The sequence below is a fragment of the Myripristis murdjan genome, chromosome 16, assembly GCF_902150065.1.
Source record: "Myripristis murdjan chromosome 16, fMyrMur1.1, whole genome shotgun sequence".
NCBI lineage: Eukaryota > Metazoa > Chordata > Actinopteri > Holocentriformes > Holocentridae > Myripristis > Myripristis murdjan.
Genome location: NC_043995.1, coordinates 21,026,384 through 21,051,088, shown reverse-complemented (window position 1 = coordinate 21,051,088; position 24,705 = coordinate 21,026,384). Strand labels below are relative to the sequence as shown.

Sequence of the window (24,705 nt, the reverse complement as noted above, 5' to 3'; positions counted from 1 at the left end):
AAAAATCCTTGTGCACCACAAGCTTCAGGAGCGTTGTGTGCACCAGTCCACCAGTCAGCAGCTCATCCTGCTCACTGGAAAGCTGATTGTCTGGGAGAGCTGCATGGGGGCCCGAGCGGCGCCCCTCCACGCTGGAAGCACCTAGCTGTGCCGCCACTGGCTAAAAGGAGTGAAATCACAAGAGGGTTAAAGTCTTCCCTTTCAAAACTCCTAAATAGGCTCGTCTGACTCTTCACTCTCCCTTTCCTCCTGGAGGGAAGACAGTGTGAGGACAGGGGTTGGTGGGGACATGGAGGAGGTGGGCGCTGAAGGCGAGGTAGGGGAGGAGGAGGTTGAGGGGGACGCTGATTCTTCTGGAGGGGCTTCAGCTCCTCTTGTGGTGGGGGTGGAGGTGGTGGGGGTACTGGTGGTGCTGTCACTGCTGGGGAAGGAGGGAGCAGAGTCACACCCCGGAGCTCCTCTGGGCGATGCTGCCTTCCCTCGGGAATCCTCCTTAGACTCCTTCCTCACCAGCTCTCCTTCCCGTCTGCTCCCCTCTCCCCAGAGCTCCCTCTCCCGGGTGGGGGAGGACGGAGTGGACGGGGGAGGTTGGTGCTTCTTGGTTTTCCGGCTTGCATCTCTGAAGCTTGCCAGAGGGGGACGCAGTCTCACCCCACTACGGGTCGAGCCCTCTATGGCCTTCTGTAGCTGTTGAAGTGGCAGAGAGAGAGAGAGAGCTAGAATATTCTATAGGAGCAAACTGTAAAGAAAAATGAGCAAGTGTTAAAGGGAAAGATGAAGACAAGTTGTAAGGACTGCTAATGGCATAAGCCGCATGAATCACAGCACAAACCATGATGCACGCCGTGACAGAACACAGAACAACTGCCCACGCCGTGAGATCATCGCGGCTCACTGTCATGCCACATTTCAAGATCAAGCCGAGAAAGGTGACGAAGAGATGCAGATAGAGAAAAGGAGGGAAAAACAAGTGACCTCACCTCTTTCAGTGCCACGACACCCACGAGTTTTCCAATGCTGGTGACATAGGCGTGACTGAGACCCAGCAAAGAGAAGAGAGTGTGGGTCTGAATAGTGAGAGAGAGAGACAGAGAGAAATATTGTATTTTTCCAGTATGTTGTAAAGGCATTGTGCTGTGACACTACCGTGCTTGCATAGCTGCCATATATTTAAACCAAACCACAGCTAAGAATGCCCTGTTCCTCATGCACAATTTCTCAGCAAGTGAAAAATGAATCATTGCATCGCAGCACAGCATGAATCATCGCATAGAGTGTACTTTTTTCCTCTTTTTCACAATCTGTCACATGGACGTATGAATGGGTAAGTGTATGACTTATAGTTGCATAATCAATGTCCGTGTACATGATCTGTTCGTGCGATGACTGTGTTGACCAGCTGTTGCGGTAGTCACCTTGTGTAGAGAAGTTCTTTCCACCAGCTGAAATGGGGAAGGATCTATGCGGATCTGCTCCATATCGATTGGTTTATCCAGCTCCGTCTCTTCCCAGGCTTTGATCTGTATCAGCCAATCACAAGGCAGAGAGATGGACTCGCAGTGTAAAGAGTTGCTTATAATTGATTAGGATGGTTTGATGGTCTCATAGTTGGTTATGTGGATACTGAATCAATAAGGTACACTACCTCCTCTGGGGACATGGTGTCGGTCAGTGGAGGGGCTGTGGCCTCCTGGAAAGAGAGAGAGAGAGATGAAGAGACAGAAATAGACGAAGACAAGAGGTAGAAATAGGGCTGGAGACAGAGACAGACACATAGGCAGAGCTGATAAGGAATACAGTTGCTAAACGACAGCAAGGTGCCCCCTGGTGGTTTCATGGTTCGACCCACTGCAGAATATGTCAACTCAAGCTCTCCGCCTGCAGAATCCCTGCCTTATCATGCATCACGCCACGCTCTTGCCAGCACATTAGTGACGGGGGCTTAAGCCGTGATGGTAGACTGATGCGCCTGTCACTGGCACCTTGATAGCAGATCAATAACGTGTTGATCCTGTGTGCTTTGGGGTTAAGGTAAGGCATGCGTGAGGTTGATCGTGGATATGAGAGAGCGGCTTACCTGAGTTTCAGGCTGGTCTGACGAGGAGGAGGACGAGAAGAGTCTCTGAAGGGTCTTTCTGACAGATGGCAGCCTGCGCTTGTCTGGAGACGCGGTATGGAAACACATGTTAGGGGTGAAAGAACTGACACTTGACTGGTGGACTTGTCCTTATCTGCAGTGAAAATGTCTTGTCACCTGAGCCTGTGTGATTGGTGGAGGGCTCCTGAGATTTGGGGGATGAGATGGGCCCGTTGCATTCATCTTGCACCGGGGTGGTCTGGGGGGGGGGGTAAATAAATAGCTTGTGACAACATAATGTATTAAGTAAGTGGCCACTCAGAAACAACATCCATATGTTTTTGTGTTTATGGCTTTAGTGTTTTGTTCCACACCTTCACCGTGCTCTCTTCTCCTCCCTCCTCATCCACAAAGGTAAAGGACTCCCAGCTGACCTTGGAGCCCTGGCCTGGTGAGCTTTGACCTTTTTCAAAGACCCGCCTCTCTGGTGAAAGCCACCAATCGGAGACAGCTTGGAGCTCTGTCCTCTCAATAGAGCCCAAAAGAATCATGGATTCTGGGGAAGTGTGTTAATAATGCTGTTAAGGATATTATACTGTTTACCTTCTCTTTATATTGTTTAATCATGTTTTTTAACCAGTTTGTAACTTTGAAAAGTGCTATATAAATAAATGTAAGCTTATGTATAGCAAAACAAAACCGTCGAGCCCTGGACAGAGAGAAAGCATCAGACACTACCTTCAACAAATGCGCCCACTGTTTTCAGAGGCTGCAGGCAAATTTGAGGAATTAAGCAGCATGTCAAAGCAGTTTGATGCGGCTCCCACCTTTAGCTGATAACTCTGTTCAGTTCTGGAGCACTGACGTGGGGAGCAGAGCACCAAAATAGAAAAACCAAAGCAGAGTCTGGCATTTGTGAGCTGCAGGAGTAACCAGCTGATCTTCTCCATCTCCTCCCGTGTTGAGGCTTCAGATCTCCTGACTGCCTTGTGCAGCAGATGATGTCACATGGCATAATGTCTAAAAATAATTTAGGTTGCCCTACCTTTGGAGTCGACCAGAGGGATGGTTTTGAGGGTGGTTGTCTCCAGTAGGTGGCTCAGTTCCCGATAGGTGGATTGAGAAGACAGAAACTTCACCTTGCGCACCATGATATCCTCCACAAAGATGTTATACTTGCTGGGGATGCAGAGAGATGCTGTAATAAATACCACTAACTCTGAGGTTTGTGTTTGTGTGAGCACGTCTCTTAGGCCAAGGTGGCTTCAGGTGTCTCACCTGATGTGCCCGAGGGCCAGCTCGGGCAGGTAGGGCAGCTTCTTGACCTGGATGATGGAGTCATAGAGGGAAGGCTGCAGACCCTGTGCCACCATGTTTGCGAGGATGACCGCCACCATCATGGGCAGGATGTGAGAGATCTGACCGGTCAGCTCAAAGCAGATTACTGCCGTGGATACCGTGTGTGTGACGGCTCCTGTCATCGCTGCCGCACCTGGGAGAGAGCGGGGAGGAGGAAGATACAGGCAAAGAGACAGGAAGACAGTGAAGTGCGTGGTGTGATAATAACCGTGTGTGAGGATGAATAAGATTATCTCAGCTGTGGGAGAAAACACAACACACACACACGGTACACAAAGACCCCACACTCACTAGAACATCAAGTTCAAGGACTTATCAATGACTTTTAAGGTCATGTTAGGTCATGTAAATCATTCTAATTGTCACATATCATATCAAAACATATCACATTAGTAAAAATAAGACATCATAGATGTTTTCACTCATGACAATGTCAAATCAAGAAATCATGGTGAAATAATTTATTTTTTTGCTTCTAAGCAACACAAATATCCCTCACAGCATTTTTGAGGGATGTGAACTGTTAGTCCTAGGATGAAAAGAGGTCTGAGGCATAATAATGAGTTTCGGTGCTGTAGTTTACTTATAAAAAGATCAAGTACTTTTTTTTTTTTTTTTTTTTTTTTTTTTTTTTTACAAACTTTCAGGGATTTTAAAAGCCTGTGGGAACGCTGGGTGCAGAACAGAGGTTAGGACACTGACCGATGACAGCATAACCTCCCGGCAGAATGCGGTAGACTATCCCATCAAACAGGATTCCATTTGGGAAAAGTGTAGCCATGATCTCCCCAACCAGGCGACCAAAAGCAGCCCCTTGAGCAGAGAGATAAGGCACACTGGTAAAGACAAATTGAACTGCAGCTCAGCAGGAGATTCTGCACTTGCATTACAAAATCCTCTTACCTAATATGAACACTGGCATGAAGGCACCAGAGGGGATGGGCATCGTGGTGGAAACTGCTGACATCCAGAACTGTGGTATAAAAACAGAATTGAGTTATGATCAAGATTATCATCAAACCAGACCAGTCTAAAGAGCTTTGCATGCTGCCAGACTCCAGTGTTCACACACAGGAAGGTAGAACATCATTAGGGTTCGAGGTGCTGATCATGGATCAGTTCATAGACAATAGTGATCGCACACTGCTCTGGACTCATTGCAGTATCTTTTACTAAAACACTGTCTCCCACACACACAGTTGAAACCAACACTTTCACAAGCAAACCGAGAGATACACCACCTTCATGACGAAGAAGAGTAGAAGGATGATGAAGACGCTGACTTGGGGATGCAGCCACGCAGACGAGCGGCCCAGGCCGGGTGGAGCAGGGGATCCTGAGATTTTGGTCCAGGTGAAATTATCAAACAGGGAGTTGATACACTCCCTGGGCATCAGCTGCCAGACAGAATGTGTCCACATTATAATACTGGTTTAACTATATAGCTTTGCTAACCATTTTTTTTGTTCACAAATATGCAGACAGATCTCATGAACATTAAAGGGACAGTAAACAAAAATATGTCATTTTTCATTCACAAGATTTTTATTGCATCATTGGGTGTTGGGAGGCCAATCAGTTGATTTCTCCTCAGTCAAACAATGTATTTTGCAGGGGAAGGATTAAAAGGCTACTTTCACTAGTAAGAGCAGAGCGATCCAATCCAAACATATGTTCCCATTTGATTGAGAGCCTTCGCTCATCTGCTACTTGAGGATTATTTTACCAGTCTGATGTTATACAAGAATCAAGGACTGGTAATGCCCTTCAGCCTGGTTGATGGTGCTGTGCCATCTTTTGATAGTGTTAGCTTCAAGTTTTAATGAGTGAGCTCCATAGCAATCTTTGCTATGAAATCACTTGCTGACATATTGTTGCAGTGCTATTAAGACCCATAGCTATTTCAGTTCCAACAAGCAGGATATTTTCACTTTGCTGGACAGCTGGGTGGCCTTATCAGAGTCCAGATAATATTATTACCCTGCAAGGTGAATGTATAATTGTAGAAAATGTGTACCTTGAAACTCAATTTTATTACTGTTATTGACTTGTAGGAACTCTCAGAGGTTGGTCGATGATGAAGAAAGCACTCATTTACTACCCCTTTAATGAATACATAACAAAAAACTTTAAAAAGAAGGCGTGGGAATCACTGGGTAACAGGCGATAAAATACTATAATGATATTTTACCCATGATAACAATGACATGTTCATGATACAGGTGATTCTGCGCTATGTGATACATTGTAAGATAGTAAGCTATGATACATCATGATATCTGCATCTGAAGAAGAAAAAAATGCCCTGGAAAAGGCAAAATAATTTGAGGTAACAGGTAAATGAGGTAACAGTCTGTCCATAGGGACTCAAATATGCATCTGTGCAAATGAAGTTGAAAACTCAAAGAAAAGAGAGAAAATGTTTTCTAACCTCTCCAGCCATGAACTGGCCAAATCCAGGAGGAAACGTGAAGGTTGCGATGATCAGGGTCACTGCACCTGGATAGATCAATCGACTGGGTGCGCGCGCGCGCACACACACACACAGAAACAGAGACATACATACATGTGTGCATCCACGTACGAAGAGGCGCACGCAGATAAACACACACAAAAATACACACACAAACACAACCATTAAGAAAAATCTGTCCATTGTCGGGCAACATTGCTGAACTCCAGAAAGTAATTGAGGCTAGGAACAGAAATGAATGAGGCTCAGTGTGAGGATGTACCAACACTGATAGTACAGCTCTCCTGGTGCTGCTGCTTGCCGCTCTTAATGGTGCCGACTAATGTTCCCTGACTGCTGAGTCTCAGAGGATAAGTGAATCTCCCCATTGAGTGAATGACTGGCTGTAAGGTTGTTAAGGCATTGCCGCTGTCCTGGCCAGTGTTGTGAGACTGATGACTTTGTAGAATGGAGCTGAGATACATTAAGAGGAATTGGATTTGAATGTGCAAATGGTTTGAGTTCCCGGGGAACAGCGTCTGCTACCAGAATCACGACGTTTTAAGAGCTGAGTGCCAGATTAATCCATGTTAGCAGTGAGTGCTCTGTCATGTCTGTGTATGTGTGTGTAAGTGTGTGTGTGCATGTGTGTGTTGGTATCTCACTGCTTGGTTAGGAAGCGTGTGAGCGCTGTTGGCCTTCTCATGAAGAGAACCACCTGTCTGTTCAGGTAGACGAAGAACGCCCCGAGGAACCCACAAGAGATCCTGCAGCGGGAGAGACAGAGGGGTTAAAGATCAGCTGGAAACACACACACACACACACACACACAAATGCACATGTTTACCATCCATGTATCCTCACCCTATTACTGCAAAAGCTGGGAGTTCCTGCAGGTCAAAAGGGAAATCCATCCGGAAATTGGTTTTGAAGAGGGCCGTGATTGTGACTGAGAGAGAGAGAAAACAAATCACATAGAACCTTAGACACACTATATGTGTGATGAAAATCACAAATTAACAGCACGACGAATTCTTTTGATTAAAATCATAACACAGCCACGTGCTAACAAATGAAATACACGGCACAATCATATCAAATGCATTATGGATGTTTGGCTGTGACAGGTAAGCATCCTCAGACAGGGAAGAAAAAAAAAACAAAAAAACTGTTAAAAAATGGTTATTATGAGATTTAAAATATGAAATTATGTAACTGGTTGTCAGATATTTTATCACTGTTTATAATAAAACCATTAACCATTCCATCCCTACTTGGCATTAACCACCCAGCCACATTAAATCTTCTATATTGCTGTGCTCAGTATATTTACTACAGAGCTGGGAGACTGCTTCATACACTGTAGGTGATGACTTGAAACATTTCTGGTTTATCTAAAGCGCCATACATCATTCAGCTGTCATTTCCAGCAACTCTCCGCATGTATGCAAGATCAGCATTTCTTTGGTGTTTGTGTGGTAAATCTGTCCGTGTTCTGGGTCTCACCAGCATCCTTGTTCCAAACAGAGAGCACCCTGAATATGAAGGCGCTGAATGTGGCGGCAAAATACCCCCGCCAGTAATTCCTCACCGCAAAGTAGGTAGACGTGACCTCAATACTGAACAACACCCCTGGTGGGAGAGAGAGGCAGGACAGGGGAGGTGGAGAGATTGAAGAGGAGAAGAAAATGAGGATAGGTGGTGTGTAAAAAGGGAGGGAGGAGGGAGGGTGAGTGAGGGTGAGATTGAGAGAGAGAGAAACATTGAGTGGGGAGAGAAAGAGAGAGAGAGAGAAAGAGAGACAGAGAGAGAGAGATGAATTAAATAAGCAAAATGAGTCCAAAACCACTTGAAGCTGAGGGTGTAATTATACACAACAGGAGAACCACAGGGAGTGAACACACATACAGTGCACACTCACACACAGGCATGCGTGTGGACACACACACAAACACAAACAGGTGCATAATCAGCATGTGATGTGATAAAATAAACATCAGGGCTCATCACAAATGCTGCAAGATGCTAGATGAAAAAAGGGATTAATTTAATTTAGGGACTAACTCTTTGTCGTTACTGTAGTTTTCGTTTCTACAAGAAGCTTACATTGAGAGGCCGAGACAAGCAGCAGGGGGGCTAAGAAGCCAAGGTTAAGAAGAAGAGCACGCTGGGTGAACTCCATCGGAATGAATTGAGTTTCTCTTGTGTGCACGTCCTTGTTCACCCACTTTCACAGATGTGAGATTCAAAGGACTGACTGGGCAAAATTAATCAGAGCTCATCACAAACAGCACTCTGGGCGAGATGAAAAGAGCTGAACAACAGATGAGGAAGCGAAGGCAATAATGGAGGACTAGCTCGATGGCAGTAGCTCCTACAACAAAAATAAATAACACAATTTCCCCAAAGAAGCCACTATGGTGTTTGCACCTGTATCTAACCATAATGGATTTGTGAGAGACAGTGAAGAGGGGTGCATGTGTGGAATGGTCTGTCGCTGTGATGCAGCATGATGTTAGGCTTAGCAGAGATTCAGTTTAAATCACAATTCACTCAGTAATTCAACGGTAATTCAATGTAAGGACTTTTCAATTCAAATCAAGTCTGTAAACCATGATTTGAGTCAAAAATTTTATCCAAAATTTCTTATCCATTAAAGAAACATGTGCAATAATGTAAGACTTTTTCTTCCTAAACATGAAACATTACTGACCAAAAAAAGTTGCAAACAGGTTTCTTTTTCTAAGAATCACGAATGAAGACAGAGTGATTCACTCTGTTTATTTCTTCCAGCAGATTGATGCAGGTGAATCAGCAGAATTTATCACGATGCCATGAATGACTCATTACACCTATACAGTATATATTCTACTGCCTCACCAATATGGGATTTCTGAGACCAACAATACCAGTTTTAGAAGGGGAAAAAAAAATTCACCCATTACCGATATGGCATCTATCTATCTATCTATCAAACAATTATTTCCTTATTAGGTGAAGCAGCAGGACCTGAGTTTGCTTTAAATTTTCATGCTTTATTCCAAATTATAGCACAGTCTAGCCATAGCACAGTATTAGCACAAAGAACTTGCTTCTGATTCAGTACAGAGGTAATGGTTAATACAGAGATTTTGTTGTTGTTGTTGTTGTTGTTGTTGTTGTTGTAGTAAGGGACAGCGTGCAGGGTGCAAGATGTACAGTACCTCCAAGTGGAGTGCCGAAACAACATCCCACCCCAACGGCACAGCCAACAGTCAGAATATCTGTGTAACCATAAGGGTTCTACTGACACAGAAAACAGAGAGGGAGGGAGGGAGGGAGGGAGGGAGGGAGGGAGGGAGAGGCGAGAAAAAAAAAGGAAGGAGAGAGTGTGAAGGGACGAGAGACAGAGTGATGAAGGGATGAAGGGCATAAGACAATCATGGGAAAGTGAAGGTTAGGAGATCGAGGTGAAGAGAAGATGCAGGGGAGGGAGTTGGATTGAGAGAGGAAGAGAGATCAAGGGAGTGAGGAGAGGATAGGCGACCAGGAGGGAATCATGAGGGAATGGAGAAGAAGGAGCACAAGGGGGAGGTTTGACAGAGGAAAGCAAAATGGAATGAAGTGAATGAGTAATGCTCAGTGGAGTACGGTAAAAGAAAAAAAAAGTGAAAATGGGGAGAAATTCACACAAGAGTGCAGAGGACAGCATAAGAATGCACAAGCAATTTGAAATACTAGAGGAAGCAAGTAAGCACTCAGGAAATAAACCAACTGGCCTCTTTGTCCTTAGAAATAAATCCATGCGACAGTTTGCAAACACAAATCCGCAGCAGTGGACATTTAATAGTATTAGATAAGGCTTTACATGCGGTGGTTGCCAGTTTATTCTTCCTGGCAGGTTAATATGTCGTCTGTTAATATCCGTGCTTCACTTTGAATTCACCCCATTTAATGGAGGACACCCGTTTTAGGTCAGTTTTAACTCCTCATCCAAATTTGGGTTGCGGATGATATTTCAAAAGGACAAAGCTGACCAGAGATGTGTGCCTGAGCAAGGTGGGAAATGGGCCCGGGATGGGTGAATGGTTGGGTGAGGAGGGGGGAACTTGCCTCCCACTGGGGCAGCGAAACAGGTGGCCACTCCCACGGCACACGCACACACCAACAGGTCCTGGTTATGGGTGCTATTCTGGAGTTAAGGGTCAAGGGTCAGCAGAGCAAAGCAGACAGAGATGGGAGAGATGGGAGGAGAGGGGGCACAGATGAGCAGAGGAATCAGATAGCCGACGGGAGGGGAAAGAGAGAGATAGGGAGAGATAGAGAGAGATAGAGAGAGAGAGAGACAGAGAGAGAGAGAGAGACAGAGAGAGAGAGAGAGAGAGAGAGAGAGAGAGAGAGAGAGAGAGAGAGAGCACAGGGAGGGACAGGGGGAGATGGGAGGTCACTGTTAATACACATGCCAGACATAACCATCACACTATTAATACAGTGAGACACAAACACAGACGAGGTGTGAGGGGGTGAGCCAAAACAAAGACAGGGAGGGACGAGAGAGAGAGAGAGAGAGAGAGAGAGAGAGAGAGAGAGAGAGAGAGAGAGAGAGAGATGGGAGAGGACCACAGTTACAGGGTTCCCATAATCTCTTGGACATGGAATTCAAAGCCTTTTCAAATACCTCCAAGGTCTTGTTTGGTGAAATTCAAAGATGTTTTGGGCTAAGACCTGACGTCATCATAGATACTTTGTTTTTTTTTTGTTTTTTTAAACATGATCTCAACCACTCAAGAAATCACGGTGAAATCATTCCCAGGGGTTTGTCTGGGGATGTGAAATAGAGTAATCTAGATCAAGCGTGTCAGACTCATATTAGGTAGTGGGCCACATTCGTTCACATGAGACCTCACTGGGGACGGATTTTTTTTTTTTTGCTACCATCAATATAACTCAAGTTGACACATGGATAAATTAGGTTACTTTCTGGTTTGCTGTTTTAAGTCAATCAATTTGTAGCCGATCAATCAATGAGCAATTGTGTGTGTTGGCACATGAGAATGACACATATTGTAGAACTACATGAAGCAGAACAAAAATATAGTGTACAAGTCTGCCATTTACGTTGAGAAGAAAGTAACTGCTCTTTACATGTTTCATGAAAAAACTTTTACCTTTATTTCTGTCTGATTCTGCATAATTTATCATAAATTTATAATTGATTATAAATGATTTATAAATGATTTTTCACAGCACATGGGAACCCTGTAGTTGATAACATGCAAACAATTAGGAAAATTCACATCATTCGTTAGTATGATGACTGATCAGAGGACGGGACACAGGGCTGATAGGACATGTAGTCTGTTTTTGGTGAGGGTCTCAGCTTACCTCATAGACTCCAGAGAAGATGGACATGAATCTGCTCAGCACCGCTGCACAGATACTGGCAATGTGGACAAACGGGCCCTGAAAATGATGGAAGGAAAAAGGAAGAATCATTGACACAGAGACACAGATGAAGCAAACATTATCTCCGCAGACATGAGCAACTGTCTCTAACACAGAGAGCCTAAACTGGGACACATTGTATCAGGTCAAATAAATCACTTTATAATTGCTCAGTGTTGACAGTTGCCCCGCTACTGTAATGGAGTGAATGAATGGACTTTGCCGAGGACTTGAATAAATTGTTTCAGTCCCATGAGAGGAGAAGATAAACATGACAGTAGATGATTTATTATCCACCATGCTTGGGGAAAGAACAGATGGAGTGATGGAGAGAAAGAGAGACCGAGAGACAGAAAGAGAGGAGAGAGGTGGAGGAGAGGAGAAATGATGATGATGGAGGTAGATCAATAAATGATGATAGATACGGGGAGATAATGACAGACAAAGTGAGAAAGAGACAGAAAGCGAGAGAAGTGTCAGACAGATGACAAAGTGATGCAAAGGATTCGTTTACCTCTTTGCCCACTGGCATCCCGCTGCCCAGGCCGGCAGTCAGCCCTATGACTTTAGCTGTGAAGGCCTTGAGGGTCAGGTACTCCTTCAACACTACACCTCTGAGGATGGTTTTCAACTCAGGAATACCAGAGCCTGTAAGACAAATAAGAAGGAGGGCTGTAAAAACAGATGGAGGTAAGACGGAGGGAGAGGAAACAGCTGCGGTTCAACAGAATAAAAGGGCCGAAATGATGTGGAATGCAATTAATAATGGAAGACTTTGGGAGAGGTTGAAGTGCTGACAAGACAATAGAAAAAAAAAAGAAGTACACAAGGAAACTTAGAGCAAAGGATACTGATGGTGGAGAGCTTACCGATGGCCTGCGGGGAAACGAGGTGGCAGAAGAGTGAGGCAAACACGACAAGGATTATGGGATAGGTAACCCAGGCTAGATACTGGAGCGGCACATTGCCCTTAAGCTCTCCGTGCATCCATTTATAGGCTGAAAGTCAGGAAGAGGCAAAAAAAAAAAAAAAAGGAGAAAAGTGCATTACACACCAGTATAAACAGAAGATTACATCAGAGACAAAAGGCTCACATGATCATACTGCAAATTCAAATGGACTGAGAAAGAGATGCTTGACCAACAGCCCCTGCATTAGATAGCGATAATCTCCATGACCTTGGCCTACTCTACCCTCCAAAGCCAAGGAGGAGTAACCGTACGAGCAAGAAAAATGACTACAAAGACTATCTCCTGCACCAATAGAGGCGATTCTGGTGCAGGGGTGGACTACATTATATAGGGGGAAAAAATGTGATGAGGCAAGTTTTCTAGGTCGGTACTGTCTAACAGTACTGTATACGTGACCAGGGAGTCTAACAGGTAAATTATAACGACAACATCTTCAGTTAACCAGGTATCACCTCTGTATCAAACCTGAAAACATGCATATAGTTGGATCTAATCGGATACAGGCCCAGTGGGTTAGCACTTCAAATGAGGGAAAACAGCATAATTATGTTTCTTTGTATCTCTCTCAAGATAGAGGAATGTCTGTTGATGCCATTTTTCCAGATCTGCAGTAATTGTGACATATGAATCTGACAGTCACAGGGATATGTTACAGATAACATATCCGCATATCTGTGCATGAACAAGTATCTGTAATGGATTAGATAACCCTGCATCCTCTCCGTATGGATATGTGACAGACTAAAAAACTTGTATAACATTGGATATTTCTGGATCAGGCTCTCTTTGCCCAGTGACATAACGCCATTTAAGGGTTTGAATTGTATTGATATGAAATTTAAACGTGAGTGATGATGTTTGAGCTCCAGAGGGTTGGTGTAACAAGTTGGAAAACTGATTTGGTCTCTTTATTTGAGAGGTTGTGTTTTCTACCAATGTCCTTGAGCAAAATAATGAATCCCTACCTGTTTCTGTAGCTGACTGTAGCAACACTAGTCTCTAAGCAGAGGGCAAGCGAGAAGATAATTTCCTTACCTGGATCAATTTAATATCACATTAAAAAGTAGTTACTGCTGGTTGTCTTTGTAGGGCATTTCAATCCAGTACCTTGCAGGCTTTTGGCACTGGCATAGTCCATACTCCAGCTGACCAGAGCCATGGTCAGGCCTAGCAGAACCAGGAAAATCCAGTCCTCCCCCATCTTGGTCACTATGTACCGCCGCATACGAGCCAAGCAGTCTAGAACAGACCAACAAAATTAATGACTCACTTTGACTTGAATATTGTTGGCTTTTGATTTGATTGGTGGCAGTTCAATGTAGTAACAATATCCACAAAGATATCCCTCAGTGGGAGTTTAAGAGCAATGATGATGCAATAGCCTGTCACCACCATCAAAGTACCTACAGTATGATCCCAGGTATTATGTTTTTACAGGAGCAGGTACAAATGTATGTTGAGGTGCACATTTTAAGGATCCAGCTGGGTCCTGGATCCAGCACTTAATTAATATCCATCCACAACTGGATCTGGACCCTGGATACTGGAAGTGGTAATATGAACACATTTATTAACTGTCATTGAATGTCAGTGTATGATTATTATGTTTTTATCTTAAAATACTACCACACAGGGCTAATCTTTGTTGCTTCCATTTTACCAGGTTACTGTCCGTCTCTATCACAGTCATGGGTAGGCTGCACACACTCTGCCTCAAAGGCTATTAACTTTGACAAGTGGCCCCTGGTCACAGATAAGATCCAGATCTGGACTTTTTTCTTTTTTGGGGGGGGGGGGATCCAATTGGACAGGAACTACTGAAACTGGCTAGATCCTCCAGGATTCAGGATCCAGATCCTCAGTATTTATGTGCACTGGTTGAAGTGTGTTTAAAAAAATATATATACATACATAAGAATACATTTTTAAAAATTATAATAATAAAGAAAAGTTGCTGACTAGTTCCCTAGTTACCACAAGTGGTGGCATAGCAACAAGTAAAGCAAGACTAGTGTTGCCTTATGGAAATTATCAGCATTCTTGATGTTTATTTATTTTTTTTATTATTATACTGGTTTCTGTTGTAACACTTTATCCCTGTCAGTGTCACCTTGGCATTTGGAGTAGGGTCGAGGCTTCTTGGTAGACGAGGCTTGGCTGTGATGTGACTCCAAGGTCACAGGGTGGTGATGTCGCCGGCCGTGCCCTTTGCGGGCAGTGGCCATGGTGTTGTCCCCTGTCTGTCTCCTCCATTGTCTCTCTGTCAGCAAACGGGCAGCCTCCCGTCTGGCAAAATTTCCCAGCTGCTCCCTGTACTCACCGTACAGCTGCAGACAGGAGAAAACTCTGCATTACTTACTCAAGGCTCACAAAAATAGGTATGAAATTAAAGGCATCTCGGGAAAAATATACTCAAGAACTCATGTTTTTCTTAGACTGGTGAAAGTAGAGAAGTAAGAGGAAGGGTAAAAAATCAGGGGAATAAGGGAAAGAGAAGAGGAGAAAAGGTGAGATAAATGCTACAACTGAGGTGTTGGTGTAGGATAAAACTAGATCCACTGCAAAGGGTCTTGAGATAACGAGAAAGAGATGGGAAAATGTTTGGCTTGTGTGTAAGGGATACACAACAACTTATACCCTGGTAGACAGAAATAGACAAAACGGGCATAGAGATCGGAAAAACCCCTCCCTGAGAGGAGGCAGGGGCTGGAGACAAGCCAAGTAGCCAGAGGAAGGGATCCTGGAAGAGAGAACATTCCACACCTTCCCCTTACGACTCTCTCACTCACACATACACACACACACACACACACACACACAAACACACACTTGTGCACTTACACCTATGCATACACACAGACGCACGCACACATGCACACACTTGGCCAAAAGACATTACCCCTGTGATCTGGTTGAGATCAGCTTGCAGAACACTCGCTATAACCTCTGAAGCTGTAAAATACAGCAGATCCAGGTGCAGCTATAATGTGCAACTTAAACCTACAGATCACATGCAAAACATGAATCTAAACCATTTAAAGGAGAGCTGGCTGCCAGGCATTTCTGTCTCATGTTCTTGCAGCAAAAGAAAGCTGCCAAATCCAGCCATGAGGCCCTACAAGGACCAAAGCTCAACTAATTCGCTTATAATTGTATTCTCTGAGATTTAAAGGCTCTATAACAATCTATAATCTAATCAGATCTGAAAAAGGAAAATATTAATGAAAGTAGAGGACAAGTTAATTTAATCTGTCCTCTGGTGAGACTTGTGAGACTGAGTGTACAAAACTGTTCTGCACAACTTGCCTAAACATTCCACTGTAATATATGAGCCACTAAAGCCACATGACAAAGTGACTGATATAGACGTTTATAATTAATACATGAATACACCAGATAGCAGGTGGCCTGCAGTTGCACTGCAAAAGGCTCCTGAAAACCTTTGATGCCTTTAAATTCTCTAGCAGGTTATTTTCAACCTCCTTTAATCACCATGAACCACAAACTGGCATTCAGAACAATGCTACATCTCTAAAAGCTTATGGCTTTTAATGCAACAAGTGTTTTATTTAATAGCTGGCAATCCCATATATTGTTACTGGAAAAGCTGAGCTAAGACTGCATCTGTGGCTGGTTATACCAAGAAATGCAAAACACAATAATTATTTTACAGCATGCACAGACCTGGGTCAATTAATATTTGCAAATAATACGTTGTGTGGGATTTACCACTAAGGACAAGAAAATGGTGCACTCCGCACAGGTTACAAAAACACACTGAATTATTTGCAAAGTTATCTGATGCAAGTCACCAGCACAATTGACTGCAGGCGCTTCCAGCAGATTTGCCTATGCTTTACAACATATTGTATACAAGTCAAAATCTCACTCCTTTGCTGTTTGTTTTTCCATTACACAACTTCATTCTGATGATCTTAATTGTACTCTATGTTCCAAAGCGCAGCCCCTGCAAATAATTTAAATTTAATCTGTGAGAAATGAAATAATTTGGGGGTTTTCCAATTGTACAAACAGCACATGCACAACAAGAGAAAAAGCCCGTTATACAATATTTTGCTTGGGGTCAAGAAAAAGAAATGACTTCATGTGGCACAAATTATAATTACAAAAAGAGATTGCTGGTTTTGATTGCTTTGGAATTGAAGATTAGCCTAAAGAAATACATGCATGAGCAAAATGCAATTTCATACAGCCATTGGAAACGTGACTCTTGAATTTGGCTACTCCATAATTTATATATAAATAAATTATTGCCTATATAAATGCAGCACTGCTACCCCAGCTAAGTTAATTTATTCAGTACATTCTTTTAACATACAATTATCCCCATCTAATTTTGCCTACAGGATTCTGTGAGGCACATAAATGAACTGGAATATGTAAATGTACAACTCTCTTTGTAAATGTACTGACTGAATATGTTAGGCATGTAATGTATAATATATAAATACTGTAAACAGAAAAATCCCCCCTTCAGACAGTACACTCAGTCCCAGTGTTTTTACCTGGTCCTCAGTTGTCTTTAGCATGATGTGGTAGCAGCTCAGTCCCTGTTCTGTCTCCTGTCCTACACTCCATACAACCTCACACACACACACACACACACACACCACCTCCACTATTGCTGCACTACACATTAACAACATAATACTATCCATCACAGGATCAAACAGGCACTGGCACCAGGCACCATCAAAACCAGGGACAGGAAGTGGAGGAACCTGTCCACTGGTCAGAATGTGTGTGTGTGAGTGTGTGTGTGGGTGAGAGAGAGACAAAGACACAAAGACGGGCAGCGTGAGAGAGACATTGAAAGCTGTGATATCTCCATGTTAGGTAGCTTTGCTCTGTCTCCATCTCTCAACCTGTGTTTGCCCTGTGTCACCGTGCGACCTTGCATGTCTGAAACACAGAGCAGGCCCACAAATGATATCAGCATCCACCCTTTACTCAACTATCACACACACTTTTTAAGTGTTGCTGCAGTCATTATTTGGCTCTCCGACTGTGAAATGACCTTCCCACTCCAGTCAGATCCTCCAGGAGCCTCGCGTCACCCCATCTTGACTGAATCACATCCCCTGTCCTGTATCTTCCTCCTCCACTCACACTATAATTTGCCCTCATCAAAAGATCCCTTTCAGTTTGTTGGTTAGAAACTTTATTGTGCCTGTAGGGCAATTTGCTTTCCAGTGCATGAAAAATCACGTTGGCACAATAACAACCACAGCATATAAAACAGAACAAATACCACTGAAAGATCAAAAAAATAAACCACCAAAAGAAAGAAAAGATAAAATACCACATGAAACACTACACAGTGCAGCTACAGAGCAGCAGCCCTCCCCCTCCTGCAGTTTCCCTTCCCTTCTCAGTCCTTATTATTTATTCTACCAGCACTTCTCTTAGATAATATTCCTATGGTTACATGAAAGTTGTCAGACACTACTTATTAGCAGAACCTCTGTCAGACCCTTTTCATTTGTTGCTTGTAATTATGATGCTCTATTGTTTATTGCTGACAGTCTGCATAAGTTGCGGGTTTTATTGCCTCAGCATAAAATGTAAATATAGCTGCAAGTATCAATGGGCAGGGTCCAAGCACAATAAACAGTCTTCATCTAAATGTGAACCTCAGAGGAATTTGAATTTCAACATCAATGAGTGCTTTTAAGGCTGAAAGGAAGAATCCCTCCGTGTTCCCAAACAAGACAAAACATAATATAGTAAAGTAAAAAAATAAAACAGTAAAGTTCTGCTGGATTTAACTCATGACCCTTGACATTGAGAGAGATCTCGACTCACTGAGCTATACACTCATAAAAGCTCAGTATTGGTGGGCTCAAGACAAAAGGTCAGCTTTTGAGACAGTCCAACCTTTGTTACATGCCTCAGGAGTAATATTTTTTCTTTATTGCCTTCACCTACTAATCAAATAACACAACTTTACAGAAATTGGCTAGGTAGTCTAGACATTATTTGTATGTAGACTGATGAAACTGTGTTGAAAATATCACAAAGATTGACATTTCATATGTATGTATGTATTTTAGAATGTATGCACATTCTAAAAGATACTGTTACAAGTTTTTGGTATGCTTGCAAATTAGGTTATGACAATTTAAAAAGTCATACTGGTTTTGAGAAAGCAAGAATAGTAACAATTTTAATGCCTTCAGTGCTTGGAGCCCCCCCTCAAAAAAAAAAAAAAAAAAAAAAAAATGTAGATATGTCTTTTAGGTGGTTTATAAATACAAAGCGTAGGTTATGCTAATGAGGTATTGAATTCCTGTGTGGATTTGCACTTTATGAGTCAACTTCGAGAAGATAATACATATAACAGAAGGTAAGAAACAGCTTCAAATCAAAGTGGGAGTTAAGTAGGCTTACACATGCACACAGAGAGAGAGAGAGAGAGAGAGAGGGAGGGAGAGAGAGAGGGAGCACTGCTAATAGATGCAGAGGGTGAAGGGCAGTGTGACATTGAGAGTTAATTAAAAAAATAATAACACATTCTTTTGTCCATTATATAAGCAACTGAGCATAGCATATTCATAAATATCTGTGTGTGTGTTCATAAGCATGATAAGTGTGTGTGTTAATAAGCATGGTAAGTGCATTCATGTGTGTGTTTGTGTGGTCAGACCTTACAACAATATAGGCCTGTCCTGTAGCACAAGGTTAATGATAAAATCTGACCCTCTCACTGACAGACAGATAGGGAGATTAAGACCCGCCCCTCCAAACACACACACACACACACGCACGCACGCACACACACACACACACACACACACACACACACACACACACACACACACACACACACACACACACACACATACTCATGCATTGTACAAGCATTCACCCCCTTATGCATACACTAATTAACTAGCACAGTAACAGCTCCATGCCTAGTCCAAACACTACTCAAGCTGTTGTGGTCTAATTAAGGCACATCAGCACCTCCTCAAGTATGAAAATTAAACCACTGTCAATTTACAGATACTATACATGGAGCCGGCATTCAAATTTAATTTTAAACAATTCAAGGAAATAAAATTATCCAGGCCTTTTCTGTCACTTTTACCTAAAGCTGGCTTATCTTTATTACCTTAGACTGCAAAATGTGCCAAGAAATTGAATACATTTTCCTCCACATAATGCTGACCTTATCACTCCCTGCAAAAAAAAAAAAATCTGATCCAACAGTAGAATAAATAAACATTCAGTAATAAAAAATAATAACTGTCTTACCAGAATTTGGTCTATATTCAGAACTGTCTCAAAAGTGTTGATGCGCTCCCTCATGTTTCCTCTGTTCATCTGCTGGTCGTTCCGCTGACTTTCTTTCTTTTCTCTCGTTCCTTCGCTCTAATATACTGTGATTGCCTGTCTCGATATCTTTGTCTTACATCTGTCCTTTTCTGTCTTAAAAGAAAAGAAAAAAAACTCCCAGTGTGACAGACTGTACCTGCTACCTGCCTCTTTTCAGGGAGGGTGATACAGTATAGACCCCAATGACTGACAGGTATGGCAGTATAACTCACAAACACACACACACACACAGGGTAGAGAGAGAGAGAGAGAGGTGGAGGTGGAGGTGGGGGGTTAATACAGACACTTGAGGCTTGACAATAACTTGTCAGCAGCTCTTAATTCTGTGGAGTGGATTCCCAGTGAGTCGGCCAGTCCAGCAGATTCCAGAGAGCCAGTCCAGGATCATAAATGTTACTGGGCTCCACAAACGCACCAGGCCAGCCAGTACACAACATGCGCACAGTGAACACACGGCTGCTGATTTAGCATTTGGAATGAGGGCGATGTGTAGCTGTGTGCCCTCAGCATGGATGGTGCATCATGCTGCTTTGCCTTCTACTTGGTGCAGATTTTCATAAACTTGAGGAACTAAAATCGATCACAGTTCAGTTTCCAGCAGCTCTGCATTGTAAGCGGTCATGTGGTTCTCAATTATGGTCCTCAATGTGCAGAGTGCCACCCTGCCAGGGTTGGTTACATGCATTCACCTGGCATCCCAGTAGCTGATTAGATGGCTAGAATGAAAACCAGCAGGGTTCTGGGCCCTGAGGACCAGGACTGAGAACCACCAGTTTATTCGGCCTGGGTCCCACGGTGAAACTGATTTGGGTGCTGTGCTGAAAGGCCTTATGAGCCCTGTCTGTAGTGGGATGGGGACTTTTCTTGTTTGTGAATGTTACTGCACAAAATACTGAATGTCAACTTAATCGTGTTGCAAATGCAGCTGCAATAAATATGTTGCAATAGATGAGATAGATAAATTGCCTCTTAATTTGTAGGCCAGAAGCCAAGTGAGTGTAACATCTTGCAGTTTGGAAATTTAAGAACTTCACATTGTGATTTTCTTTTTTTACTGATTTATTCAGCCCTGTGATTTCCTTTCTCCAGCACTCTCACCTCAGCCCCATGTCCACCCCTTCACCTTTCTCTCTCCCTCTTTCCCTCTTAAAACTTTCTCTCGCCACCCCTAGTCCCCTTCCATCCAACCCCCACCCCTGAGGTGAAACCTTACTCGCAGATAAATTTAGCTTGAGTGTGACCCAATGTTCACTGACACACTTCTCCACACCTCTCCCTCTCTTACGCTGTTTGTCTCTCTTTCAGTCCATCTCTCCAGGGAGGCCTGTTGTACAGACAGATGGAGGGGCTTAACCTTTACACAACACAATAACAAATTATTGATACTACAAAGCAGTATTTACAAGGGGCTCATTGTGGGCCTGCTGATCTAGGAGCTAATGGTTTGATTATTACATAATGGTCACTTCTGTAATTGAACAGATAAATCATGTGACTGCGATATCATGTGAAATTTAATGGCTTAATCACTCTACATCCCAGTCATTCCTGAGTTCTGGCAGTTTAACACAATCCCTTTTAGCAGGCTATAACATCTGAGACTTATGGGATCCATTTCATTGCTGTTGACATTCTCTCTGATTTTTTTTTATCCGTCTCCTCGCCTGAACCTGATTTTCGCCACATCCAGTAAATCAACAAGCTGAACAACAAACAGTTTTATACATTTGTGTGCACACATGTACACACAAACACACACGCACAAGCACAATTCTCTGGCCTCACCACACTGCTGGGAGTGTGTGTCAGCATAAGCTGAGAGTCCACAGAGGTCACTTCCTCTCTGTTAAGGTCAAGGGTCAAACTCAGCTCTGTGACCTGGAAGTGATTAACACAACTGCACTAACACCAACAGCACAGGCGCCCAACAATAACACACAGGACCAGTGGGCACTGGCGAAGCTGCACTGGTCTAAGCCGCGAGTGTTATGATTATACACCGCGATATCCAACCCGTGATCAATAAATAAATTCTATTAGGACAGTGTCTTAGCAGCTCAGCACACACACAGTCCTCACACTCTTAATGGCACTAATGTCCTCCCTTGTGCACACATGCCATCGCTGCTGTGACACTTGAGATGTGCGTCTGAGTAACTTAAGCAGAGAGACATTAAAACCTGTAAATAGTGTGATCAATTGAGATTTCTTATTTATATCTGGTTTGAGTCTCACTTGAGGCTCTGTAAAGACCGGGGATTAAAGATTCGCCTTGGGCAATCATCCGTCTCCTCCCAGGAAAAGACTCAGGGGAGGAAAGGAGGAAGAAAGACTGAGAGGACCGGTACTGCCGCTCTCTCACTTTTCCTCCTCACTTTCTCAGTGGCCGACACAGTGATCTGCTCAAATGCATAACACACACTCCAGCTGCTCTTACCTCCCTCATTCACAAGACTGTCACTCTCTGCCCGTGACTCACATTGAACTTTGCTGCAAGAATCATTTCGACTTCATTTTGAATGTGACAGAATGTCAACAGAACGCTTCAAATCGACCAGCGGCAAATCCCTTGTGCTGTCTGCCACTTATGTTTGCAGAGCAGGTGCAACGGGGATGATACCTTGTGAAGTCAATGGAGTCAGTGGCGGTGAAACACCACCAGACATCACGATGACCCTTGGTGGAACAGCCATCATACTGGATGAGCATTTAAACAGATGAACCGGTGGATATAGTGACATGACTTCATCTTTCAACACGTACACCTAACCTGCCTCCTCAGGTTTCCTGTATATAGGTATTTATATCCACCAACACATGAAAACAGCAATGGCTTTACAAGGCTGAGTCTTGAGGAGTTGCAGCTAGAAGAGGCCACAAAGAAAAAACAAGGAACGGCCAAACCACGCACACATATTTACGGATGCAAGGCGGAGATATCATGAAAACAGGAAAATGCAGGAAAATAAAAATTGCATAAATTTGGAATTAACTGGTAATGAAGTGTTAAAAAATGAAATAAATGCTAAAATTCTATTAGTGGGATGTCCCTCATATCATAATGTGTGTATTGTGAAGACCTATGAGACTCTAACTGTTAAGGACTGCACAAATTAACATGACTTGATATGAGGTTTCACAGATGTTTAAAAAGGGGGGCGGGGGGGTTAATGATGATAAGGTGTGAGATAGTAAGGATAACGAGTAGCAATTTGACGAGGACTTGACACAAGACATTTGGGCAAGCGAATGTGCAGAAACAGGAGGGAAGAAAGACAGAAGACTGCTAGTAAGGATGCACTGGGTAAACACATGACCGGGGAGTAACAGGAGAGGGTGAAAAACGAACAGAAAGAGCAGTATTGACTTGGTGAGGAATGGTAAAGGATGATTGAAAAAAGAGAGGAAGTAGCAGGTAGGTAGCTTGACATTAGAGGGAAAAGTTAGTGGGGGGAGGGATAAAAGGAGAAAGAGAAACCATTTTGGAAGATAAAGAGGAAGGTGGACAGGCAGGCAGTGACAGAGGAAGACAGAGAAAGACCTACCAGGGTCTGTTGGTATCTCAGAGCCTTCCTTTGCGACGCATCTGCAGCCATTGACACGCTGTCACTGACCCAAAAATAACCTCGCTGGACACCCCAGCATTTCCAATGGTGTGGGCAACACTACACACACACACATATACACACACACACTCTTACATACACTTACAACCAGTTCAAGGAAAATCAGTACACAAACATCTTGGTTCTTCAGTCTCATACGCACACATTCACAAATCCACTCAGGACATACATAAATCTAGACAGACATACAGACGTTTAGACACACAGACGGCGTCTATCCCGGACTTGATCTTCCCCAGATGATCCAGAGGCTGCGAGCCATCCAGCTCCACTGCAGGACGGACAGAGGGACAGAAAAACAGACAGGCGGACAAAGCAGAGCAGAGTGATCTGATGAGGCAGCGGAGGACTCAGTGCTTTCCTTTATTAGAACTGCAGACACCTAATAACACACACGCACAGACACACACACAACTTGTTGCCCTTAGCAGCACCCTCCCTGCCAGCCGGCCATTAGGTGTGTTTTTGGATGGAGTGTTCTTGTTTGGACAGGGGGGGCACCCCCCATAGGGCTGCCCCTGCAACGTGAGCAGGAAGGTGCACATGACACCCCTATGACAGCTCTCACCTAATCAGCCAATGATGCAAGGCAATCCCCCATAACACTCACATGCTATAGCAGTCCACTCCACCCCCCCAAAAATGCAAGATGGCAGATGTTCCCTCATGAAGTCCATGGTGGAACACAAAAGAAATCTCAACATTGCTTAAACTCTCCGCTAGGTTCAGATATCTGGACACTGAGGAGCGAATACAACAATTAAGACATGGGCTAAACAATTTATCAAAATGTTATCAAAATCACAATATGGACAAGTGCGATATCCAAATTGCAGGAGCTACAATTTTTTGATAAAGGTGAAATGTGTGTCAAAATTTCATTATAAATGAAGTACCAGGGTGCTACAGAGACGCCTTGGCCCGCACATAACCTCCACACTTCATAAAACACATTTATTTGATGCAGACCCAGAAAAAAATAATTTCCAGTGAAAATGAAAGCTTTGATATTGAGTCTTAAATATTGTCACAAATTAAATATTGCCATTAAAACTGTAAATCATGTCACCATCACAGTATCTATCCAGCCCTAGTGCAGAGTGCTTCACATCATTCCCCAAAGCGGCTGCATGTTAGCACATGTGGAAAGAGTAGCTGAGAGACTGATGGGCCATCGCAGCAGATTTCTACTGCTACAACCCCCACAGAGAGACGGCATCCCACTCGGACAAACAGATCTTAACATCTCTAACCCATCCGGGGCCGTTTCTGCTGGTTCCTCCTTTCAGGCTGATGAGACAGGGAGGCATATGACAACCACACACACATATAACACAGATCCCCTTAACCCCGCCCTGCTTTGTGGTCCACACGCCAAATGCATAACAGCCTAATCTCATAGAGCACCGGAGGCCAGCGAGAAATGTGTCACTCTGA

The 24,705-nt window shown here is 43.5% G+C and overlaps 1 protein-coding gene across 1 annotated transcript; it reads right to left on the bottom strand.

Annotated features, from left to right (window-relative positions):
* Positions 1-210: 210 nt before the first annotated feature.
* On the bottom strand, positions 211-23,259 carry clcn1b (chloride channel, voltage-sensitive 1b). The gene is made up of 23 exons (XM_030073006.1): positions 23,188-23,259; positions 14,394-14,610; positions 13,391-13,522; positions 12,182-12,310; positions 11,827-11,960; positions 11,253-11,330; positions 9,092-9,170; positions 7,395-7,520; positions 6,753-6,837; positions 6,554-6,655; positions 5,868-5,952; positions 4,678-4,833; positions 4,340-4,409; positions 4,139-4,249; positions 3,356-3,569; positions 3,123-3,256; positions 2,452-2,633; positions 2,255-2,336; positions 2,078-2,160; positions 1,646-1,690; positions 1,416-1,520; positions 981-1,067; positions 211-687 (listed from the first exon to the last, which is right to left on the bottom strand). Exons 1-23 carry the CDS (start codon positions 23,236-23,238, stop codon positions 211-213), a joined length of 2,964 nt encoding a protein of 987 aa, XP_029928866.1. The 5' UTR covers positions 23,239-23,259.
* Between the last annotated feature and the right edge of the window lie 1,446 nt (positions 23,260-24,705).